This window comes from Ipomoea triloba, chromosome 3 (assembly GCF_003576645.1).
Source record: "Ipomoea triloba cultivar NCNSP0323 chromosome 3, ASM357664v1".
Taxonomy (NCBI): domain Eukaryota; kingdom Viridiplantae; phylum Streptophyta; class Magnoliopsida; order Solanales; family Convolvulaceae; genus Ipomoea; species Ipomoea triloba.
The window spans coordinates 25909189-25920404 of record NC_044918.1 but is presented as its reverse complement, the minus strand read 5'-3'; the positions used below and the strand labels follow the sequence as shown (position 1 = coordinate 25920404).

General features: G+C 32.5%; 1 protein-coding gene across 1 annotated transcript; it reads right to left on the bottom strand.

Moving 5' to 3' along the window:
- Window positions 1–2938: 2938 nt before the first annotated feature.
- Window positions 2939–5432, bottom strand: LOC116013138 (putative late blight resistance protein homolog R1B-17; the record flags this gene model as incomplete). Its single annotated transcript, XM_031252792.1, has 3 exons — window positions 4152–5432; window positions 3928–4107; window positions 2939–3862 (listed from the first exon to the last, which is right to left on the bottom strand). Coding segments are annotated over exons 1-3 (2385 nt in total), but the record flags the coding sequence as incomplete, so codon positions are not given.
- Window positions 5433–11216: the final 5784 nt, after the last annotated feature.

Here is an 11216-nt window from a genome sequence, read left to right as displayed (position 1 = left end):
ATAATATATATTGTCAAATGAACATAAAATGTAAATAAAATTATACTTCAATAGATCTCCAGTAACGTATATTGTCAAATGAAATTGTAGTAGAATCAAAATAATACTTTAGTATTACTATAATTATACTAGTATATGTGGAAAATGAAACTAATAAACAAATCATCGCAAATTACTCTACATTCACATATACTATACTCTATATTCACAATTTGTAAACTCCACATTCACACATTACAGGATTGTATGTTTAGTAACTATATTACCACTGTTATGCATTCACACATTCAAAACTCTATATTCACAGGTCCTATACTCCATATTCACAACTTGAGAACTCCACATTCACACATTACAGGGCTACAAGTTGCTAGAACTTCTTAACTCTATTACAGATTCACACATGCATAACTCTACATTCACGATTTCTATACTCCATATTCACAATTTGAAACCTTCACATTCACACTTTGAAACCTCCACATTCACACATTTCTGGGCAACTCTACATTCACCCAATCATAAGTCCACATTCACGATTTCTATACTCTACATTCACACTTTGAAGCCTCTACATTCACACATTTTTGGACAACTCTATATTCAGCAATATGTTTACTAATTTTTTTTTTAAAAAAAAAAAAGACAAAACGACGTAGTTTTGGACTCAGGTCCACCTTGCAAGGTAGACCTGGGTCCACAGCATAATTTGCGGTAAACGGGTTAGCCTTCTAATCTACCTTTTAAAGTTTGAAATTCAAAATTAAATATATAAAAGTTATAAAAATAATGACATATCTATCTACTATATCTACACTTATAATAAGAGCCAATAATGTTAGACCCCTAACTGGAACTAAAAAAAATGTTGGTGTAATAGTCTGCTATAACATATTGTACTTTGTGTTCTTATTATTGTGCAACTTCCAATTAAATTCCTAATATATCATAATCTTTTATAATTTTTACCAAATTTTTTCCGTTAAATATAACGGAAGTTTAACATTAAATTCTTTAGGCAATTTGTTTCTTTATTGCAGTTTTCAAACAAATTGGCAATATTCTATAATACAATTCTGTATAGATTCCTAACTTAAAATTAGAATATTGAAGTCTTAATAGGATTCTATAATACAATTTTGTATAGATTCCTAATAACTAAACCATTATTCTACCCGAAACAACAGTATATAAACCCCTCCCCTTCTCACGGGTATTCACCCAAAACTAAACCTAACATATTCTGCAACACACCATCTACTTGACATTCTATAGGTATGATTGTCAAAGTATTATCATGCTAATTCTATTATTTGTATTTGTACTCATAATGATTACAGTTTTTTTTATTAAAAAAAATCAATGATGGTATACTCATTAATTAATATAACTTCAATATCGTTATGTAAATATATCTATTGTATAATCTGTTCATATATACTTGTATAATTGTATGTAATGTTGTGGTTCTCATATACACAATGGCGATAATATAAAAACACAAATGTGAAACTGTTATTCAGTATCAGTTCATATACACTGCAGTTACATTTCAACACAACTACAGTTACATTTCGATATAACTACAGTTTCATTCGATAATATAAAACACAAATGTGAAACTGTTATTCAGTATCAGTTAATATACACTGCAATTACATTTCAACACAACTACAGTTACATTTCGATATAAGTACAGTTTCATTTGATAATATCAAAACAAATGTAAGGCAGTATCTTTTGAGATGAACTGTAGTGTCAATTACGGGCTCCGTCTCCCACTTACTGAAACGACGTCGTTTTTGGACCACGGTCCACAATGCATTGTAGACCGCGGTCCACGATATAAGGACGGGTAGAATTATGCTGGATTATTTTCGTCACTGTTTAGGGCTGGTGGGGGGTGAGATGGGGCTGGTTCTTGAATGTGTGGAGAGGAGAATGCATGCCTCTTGCGTGACATTTCCCCGGAGGAAGTTCAAAGGGCAATTTTTACAATGCATCCAGACAAGTTTCCTGGTCCCGATGGTTTATCTCGGGCATTCTACTGGATTCATTGGGCAGTCTTGAGAGAGGAGGTAGTTCGATTTTGCCAATCTTCTATTAATTCTGGCCAATTGCCTTCTTCTATAAATGATACTCATATTGTTTTAATTCTAAAGAAAAAGAACCTTGAGTTGATGTCTGATTTATGCCCCATTTCTTTGTGTAATGTAATCTATTGCATTTTAGCAAAGGTGGTGGCTTATAGGTTTAGGGAGTTATTGGATTCTATTATATCCCAAAGTGCTTTTATTCAGGAAAGGTCAATTATAGATAATGTGTTAATTGCATTTGAGTCAAATCATGCTCTTAATAGTAAAACAACTGCTATTTCAAAAATAACAGAGAGCATGAAGTTTTGAGAACATAGCATTAGGAAGAAGAAGAAGATTGATCTTTATTATTGTGGTTTAATTTCTACTTTATTACAGGAGGGAGAAAAAAGAAGAAGAATATTGATCTTTATTATTGTAATTTCTACTTTAATACATATTACATAAGAACGTAACTCCATACAATGATACAAATTATAAAGTTTGGTTTCATTTTTTTTTTTGCTGAATCCGAGTAATGACCCCATGTCGTCCACGCTCAAATGTGTGATAAATTGTGCTCTATTCCGATCCTCTGAGCTTTCAACCTCAAAAATGGAAACCAAATAAGAAACATGAAGAGAATAAAGTTTAATTTGAAGAAAATACTTCATTGAATCATAAGGCTCAGAATATAGGTTGCAAAATCTACAAACTAAATTATAAAATATTACCTTTTAAAAAAGAGTACAATAATCACGTATAACAAGTTTAGTGTATCCAAGGCACTCCAATTGCTCTTCATGAATTTGTTTAGCAGAAGTAACAAGGGAAGAGCCACATCGAGTCAACTCAATTAATTGCAATGTTGTAATATCAGCAAATTCAGTAGGAAATTTTTTCAATTTCCTACAGAAATCAAGTATTAGGCATTCAAGAACTGGAAAATAAGCACTCCAATGCTCGAAATCTAACACTGCAATTTTCAAGTACTTTAATTTGCAAAACCCATTCTCCGTTGTTTTCCACTCCGAGCCACAGAAGGCTTTATGTTTCAATTTTAGAGCCTCAAGGTTAGGCAATGTGGCAATAATGGCCATGTCATCCCATGGAAGGCATGTCCCTTGAAGTGTCAACTTCTTGAGGTTTGATGGAAAAGATGTCGGAAGTCTGAAGACATCCTGAAAAGGAATTATTTCTGGCACATCAATTTTCAAGTTCTCCAACCATTGCAAATCGACAAGATCATTAAGTGAACTATGCTGATGTGAAGCATCCTTAGGTGAAAGCTTAGGATCCGAAACAGGGGTGATGTCAATGTAAATCCCAAGTTTCTTCACATTTGGAATATTTGTGAAGTTTTGAATGCTTGGCCAAGGCTCAGGACGGTAATATAAGCAAGATATAGTTTGCAGAGTTGTTTGATCTTGGCGTGGAAGATATAGGGATGATTTACTGAACATAACATGCCTTAGATGTAGCATATTGTCCAACATATGAGATGGTGACTTCCAACCCTCCCCTGGAGCATTAGGTCCAATGGTTTCAACAATGAAGGTCTGCAAATTTAGAAGCTTATACCATTTGTAATCTTTAAGGGGTGCATTAGTTCTCAGGGCTAAGTATCTCAAACAAATGAGATTCACTATTTCACTTGGTATGTCAACCAAATCACATAGACTTAAGTCCAACACCCTTAACAATTTAGGATAGGAGGGAAATGTTTGGGAGGAGTAATTGGCCAATAATCCAGAAGCCTTAGGAAAATATAGAATGGAACGAAATTCCTGATGGGATGTGCAAGAAATACTTATAGGAGAATCCAAATGGATGGATTGATTGCTGATCCAACGGCAAGCTTTTTTATCCAAACCTGTCGACATGAGCATGCCAGTTTTGGCTCCAAGCTTTCGTATCCAAGATTTTGAACTCTAGCCACCTCAACATTATTTTCATTTATAACATTCAAAAGCTTTTCCCTCCGTGCAACTTCCATGCAAAAGTTATGCAACAAGTCATGGAGCTTACAATACTTCATTTTTCCATCACAACTCCACTTAACAATTTGAACTGTACTAGGCCTCTATCTACAAGATCTTGCAAGTAAGTCTCGCATATTTGTTCCATGATTTCACTCCTCTCTAACTTTAAGAACCCTTCCGCAACCCATAGCATAATCAATTTTTTCACACAAATCATACTATCTTCAGGGAAAACACCAAAATATAGGAAACAAACTTTCAAGTGCAGAGGTAAGTGGTCATAACTTAGTGAAAGTATTTTTGAACATTTTTCTTCTTGATTTGTGTTAAGAAATGAATTCAAATTTTCAGCAATATTCTCCCACTGGGTTGGTGATGGCTCATTGAATGAGGTGAGAAGCCCAGCAACCACAACAATTGTTAGAGGTAATCCTTGGCATTTTTCAGCAATACCTCTAGCGATTGTTTCAAATTCAATGGGAAAATTTTTTTCCTCAAATACTTTCTTGTAAAATAAACTCCAACTTTCATGGGGATTTAAGAACTGCATGTAATGAAGATTATTGTTACCTGAGCCTGCAGAATAGTCAGCTATTTGTTTGAGCCGTGTTGTCAACAATATTCGACTTCCATTGAAATCTTCTGGAAAACATCTATGGATGTCATCCCATGCCTCGGTTTCCCATATATCATCCATAACAATTAAGTACTTCTGACCCATCAACTTTTGACGTAGTTGATTTGCAAGATGATTGTTGTCTACTCCATTGGTAACATCAGAACCGAGAAGGCCAATGAGCATTTCTCTAAGGTTATGCTGTTGAGATACTGTAGCCCATGCTCGGACATCAAAATAACTAACAATTGCTGCATCTTCGTAGACTTTTTTAATCAAAGTAGTCTTGCCTATGCCTCCCATTCCCACAACGACTTGTAGTTGTTTTGATAGTGAAGTGAGCTTGGACACTATGGTATCAAATTGATCGTCACATCCTACCATTACATTAACCTCGGTAGGCTCTGAAGAACGTTTAGAGAAACTACCAACTTTGATATTCTCTATTCTTTGCGGCTCTGGAGCAGAATGGTTGTTTTTGCTCTCAATCTGAATTCTCCCTTCAATTGATGTAATATTTCGGTTCACTTGTTTCAAGGTCTTATAAAGACTCTCAGCCTTCTTAGGAGGTGTAATTTTGCTGTTTTTGCTCATAATGAGATTTTGTAATTCCGATTCGATCTTGTCTTCTGCATCACGAGCCACCCCTCCAATCTCTGACTCCAAGGCTCTCCTTGTCATCTTGCTGATGTTGTTGTTTTGAGAATCCTCCAAAAAGGCTTGCAAATTTCGAATCTTGTCACGCAAAGATTCGATCATTACTATCTCACGATACCCACTAAAAAAGTAAATCTGATAATAAGAACGCTCTAGAATATTTAGTAGAGAAGTGATAAGAACGAAATCCATTATATTGAAGATATATGGATCTATCGGGGTTGACCAAAATAAAATGTATGTTTCAGAATCTCATATTCTTTGATCAATAGTTTACTTAGCTTAGCTTAGCTTTGAGGCATCATAATTTGATGATGGAGTGTGTCATGTGTGTGAACAAAACTGCAAGTCTTCTTCCAATATTGACATCTACCGGCAGTATGGACACACATAAAGAGGGATCTACTGTAAATAAAACAGTTAAACAAAGTATCTATGAAACATATAATTCCTTTAATTTTATAATTAATGCAATAAAAATAAAATTAACTAAATATAAATTCATAAATATCTAGAAATATTTTTAACTTCTGTTATCTTTTCACATTATAATTACCATGCACATGCATACGCAATAGTTTTTCTTACATTCTTCAATGGTAAGTTTGAATTCATTTAGATTTTAATTAAATATTACCATAGTTATATTAGTAATTTATCATTTCTATAATTCTTACTTCAATAATATTAATATGAATTCTACAATTATAAATAAATAAATAAATAAATATATATATATATATATATTCTTACATTCTTCAATGGTAAGTTTGAATTCATTTAGATTTTAATTAAATATTACCATAGTCATTTTTGACAATAAAATATTATAATACAACGTTGAGTACCCTTAAAATTATAGTAGTGGAATATATTCATCACAATGAATTTAAATTTCTTGTATTAATTTCAAATACATACACAACAAAAATTTTACTCGAATATCAATGGAACTTCGACAACTAAAAAAAACGCATTATATCTATTTCAAAATGATTTACTAATTGGGTATAAATATTGGGCACAAGTCTTCGCACAAAGCGCGTATAAAAAACTAGTACATAAATACATATGAATAAACATTATATCAGTCCTTATACCATGTACCGCAGTCCACAGTGCATTGTGGACCAAGGGCACAAAACGACGTCGCTTCAATAAGTGAGAGAAACAACTCTCGTAAATTTTCGTGACTGATGCTACAGTTCATCTCAAATGATACTACAGTTGTGTTGAACTGATACTTCTGTGTGTTGAACTGATACTGCAGTTGTGTTGTACTGATACTGCAGTTGGGGACTGCAGTTGCGGGGAACGGGGACCGTTTTATCCGTTTGTTTTCATTAATCAAAACGACGTCGTTTTGTCATTTGGTCCACAATGTGTCGATAAAATTTGCGCCATTATATATACATATAGTACAATACATTATATAATTATATATATACAAAAATATATTCTTTTATAATCTAAATCTACCTATATAAAATTTAAAATTTACCGACAGGAGGTAAAGACGGATCAAATTTTAAATGATAACGTATAGTGCTTGCCTGGAAAAGTGGCGGATGCTTCATGTTTTACTGTGCAAAGGAAATAATGACAAAAGTTTATTAGTTATATTATGTGGATTATCCATGCGCGTGACATTATTTATTTGATTAATTTTCACAGTATGCATTTTGGAGTACGTTTACAAATTACAATGAACGAGATACAAGATAATATATATGGAAACTAAATAAGAGACTTGAAGAGAATAAACTCTGAAGAAAACACTTCTTTGAATCATAGGTTTCAAATTAAAATCTACAACTAAAATTATAAGTTATTACCTTTTAAGGAGAAGTACAATAATCACGAATAACAAGTTTATTATATCCAAGGCACTCTAATTACTCTTCATGAATTTATTTAGTGGAATTATCAAAGGAAGAGTTACATTGAGTCAACTCAAATAACTATAATATTTTTTTTTTGAACAATGTGTATATTCCTGAAAATAAACACATAATATTTTTATTTTTATTTTTAATTGTAGACAATAAGCATCTATTTCAAGTGTAGTACATACATCTATTCTAATTAGAAGAAAAAAAAAACAATAGGCGTTTATTCCTATGAACAAACGCTTATATTTAACATACAGAGTAATAATTAGCTTTAATATATTACTCAAATAGCTATTATTATACGGAGAAGATAATATTTAACGGAAAACTTAACGGATAACCATAAAGGTAAGGTTAAATTAGGTAATCTTTATTAATAATATTAATCTAAATTATCTTAACCATCTATTTGATTAAGTAATTCATCTGAACCATCCATTTGATTAAATAATTTGACCGCCATTTTTTCTACCCATTTTAGGCCTAACTCTCTTTGGCTCTTATTAGTATAGTAGATATAGTATATATAGTAGATAGATATATATAATAGTAGATAGTGGATATATATAGTAGATAAATAGTAGATAAGGTGTAAATGTGTAATGATGTGCATTTTTATTATAAGAAAAGAAATAGTATGGTAGTAGATAGGAAGTCGTTATTGTTTCTTCTAAGTTGAAATAATATTCAAATATATATGTTATTATCCTTGTAATGTATGTTCTGACTTTGATAATACAATAATAGAAGTCTTTAATCTGTGTCATTGAAACAATAAGGAAGATCATATTAAGACCTATATATGAGCTGCCGGAAGAAGGGCAAAATTTTCAAGATGTTATGTCAAGAATTTTGTTTTAAATTATGTAACTTTAAAATTTTATATGTAAGAATTTTCAAGTGTGTATTGCAAATTAAACAAGAAAGTAGAGCAATATATTGTAGATGAATGCCATATGATCCTATGATCATTATTATATTCTCTGTTCCCACCCCATCTCCATAAATACTAGACAATTTTGTTTGAATAGGTCAAACCATTAAAGTAGTTTTTTTTTTTTTTGAAAGACATTAAAGTAGTTAAAATAACTAATTTTTGGTCAAAATGTCATTCAGCAACAAGGCCTACATTTATTTGAGATGTTAATTTTGTTGGATTATAACATTTAATTGAGATGTTGATGATTATTGATTGTTGAATGTGTTACATTTTATTGGGATTGATTATTGTTGAGTGTATATTGGTTGATGGGATGGTTATTGTAGAATTTACTATTGAATTTTGTAATTTTACTATATAAGTAGCTATTTGAGTTATCGCAACAAAAAAAAAAAATAATTAATATTCCGTTAACTTTTAACTTACCCATTAATTTCTATAAGAAAGGTCTTAGGTTCGAACCTCATCTCAATCAAATTTGACATAATTAAGTTTCTCACTCTATTTTACTCTTATTAAATTAAATAAATTAGTAGCTACAACAAAAAATGATACATATGTATTTCTTTAATTTAGAATTATGTGTCTACAATACCTTTATTTGAAAAAATTATTCATTATCAAAAAAATAAATTAAATAATAGAAATAATTTCATTAGTTATATTGTCTTTATTTTCTCTCATGCAAAGATTCTTTACTTTCAAATTTATTAATGAGTTAATTCCCAAAATGGTCCTCTGACTATAGCCTTTTCTTAATTTAGTGCCTTGACTTTTAATTGTACCCAAAGTGATCCCCAGACTATTCAATTTTAAGCCAATTTGGTCATCCGTTAGATATGGCGTCAAATGATTGTTAAAATGAGGGGTAAAATTGGTAATTCAAGTGTGGTTTCCAGTTTAACACTTTCTGATAGATCAACAATGGCTAGGGAAGGAACGTATGAGAGAAATTGGATTTCGGCGAGATTCCGGCGTGTATTTGCTACGGATACTGGAGCTAATCCAGTCTTGGTCTCATTTTGGTGTCATCATCTTCTTGTTTTCTACTTCTTGCTTCGGTTGCGACATCTCTCCGATTTTGTCATCTTTCGGACTTCCATCTTCATGTGGATGCGACCTCTCGAAATAAGAAGAAACCGCGACCAGATCAATGATGGAGAGGATGGCAGAAGATCAGGGCCCTTCTGAACTCTCAAATACAAAATCAAAGACTACAGGGATCCCACTATCTGAAGATGTTGAAATGGAGGGAGTGGAAACTAACAGGGAAGGCGAAGGAAATAATCTTGGAAGCAAAACCCATCAAATCTAATCCTAGAAGCAAAACCGCTTTAAAGCCATACCCGCCACCACCATTGCTACGGCCACGACCACCGCCGCCGCCGACAACGCCTCAAACTCCACAGCCTCCCATTCAGCGAGGCCGCAAACCCCTCAAATCTGATCCTCGCTGCCGTCGTCGGGGGTTATAAACCCAAACCACACCATCGCTGACAGATCGCGAGCTAGAGCCGTTGTCGCCCTCTGTTGGAGAGCCGGCCCATTTGCTAAACGCCAGCCGCAATCGCCTTCTGCCGGAGAGCCGGCCAATTCGCGAAACGCCAGCCGCTGTCTGCCTAAGCGTCGTGCTGCCGGAACGCCGTTGCACAGGCATCGCAGCCGCCACCAAATCGCCGATCGTGGTCGAAGCACAGATCTACTAAGCTGATCTCCATCGCCGCCGTCGTGATCGCCGATCGTCGAACACGGCGCGACCGCACACCACCACCGATGGAGCAGAACGGAGAAAAAAAAAACGGTGTGGAAAGGAGAAAAAAATAGGTGTTGTTTTGCTAATTTGGGGAGAAACTTGCTGGTCAAAGGTCACAACAAATAATATAAATTGTCATTTTTGCCCTTCTGTTTAACGCCAGGTTGACGGCAAAGCTAACGGAGACCAAATTGGCTTAAAATTAAATAGTTTGGGGACCACTTTGGGTGCAATTAAAAGTCAAGGCACTAAATTAAGAAAATGCCATAGTCGGAGGACCATTTTGGGAATTAACTCTTTATTAATTGATATTCATTGCATTGTCCATTATCTTATTTTTACAATATCTTGTAATTAAATATCAAAAGTTATAGTACAAAATAATGTTATATATTTATTTACCAAGTATTTTATTAATACGATGGAAATTTTTTTTTAAATAATTTGAAGCTAATTATATTAACTACTTGGGGATTGGTTGACAAAGAAAGTACTCAAATAATAACCCAACAAATTGAAGCGGAATCACTCTATTTTACTCTTATTGAATTAAATAAATTAGTAGTTACACACAAAAATGATACATATGTACTTCTTTAATACCATGAAAAAAATAGAAAAATATAAAAATAGTTTGAAATCAATCATATTAACTACTTGGGTGATTTGTTGACAACGAAAGTACTCAAATAATCCATTACCTAGCAAATTGAAGCGAGAAACTACCTTTTAATATCTTTGGAATACATAATATTTTAAATTTTCAAATTTTTATTAATTTATTTAATTTTTTTCTTAAAAATTTTCAAATTTTTATTAATTTATTTAATTTTTTTCTTAAACTTTTTCAAATTTTTATTAATTTATTTAATTTTTTTCTTAAACTAGGTCAAATTTTTATTAATTTATTTAATTTTTTTCTTAAACTAGGGATTTCTTTTATTAATTTATTTAATTTTTTTCTTAAACTAGGGATTTCTTTATCCACAATAACTTATTAACAATAATGGTTGAACCAAATGAACCCCAAGCAGAACACCTAAAGGAAAGTCCATAGCTCCTATATCATAATCTCATTGCATGACGTTGTCATCTATGCTACCAACAATAACCGAATTGCAAATAACACACTACCAACAAAAAGGAAGAGAACAAATCGTAAAGATGAAGACAATGACAATGTTACTCAAAAGAGAATTAAGAACACTTAGAAAAATTCAAATTAAAAGTAATATTTATATTTATTTAGACTATCATTTTTAGACCAAATATTTATACTATCGATTTTACAAGGTTGCAAA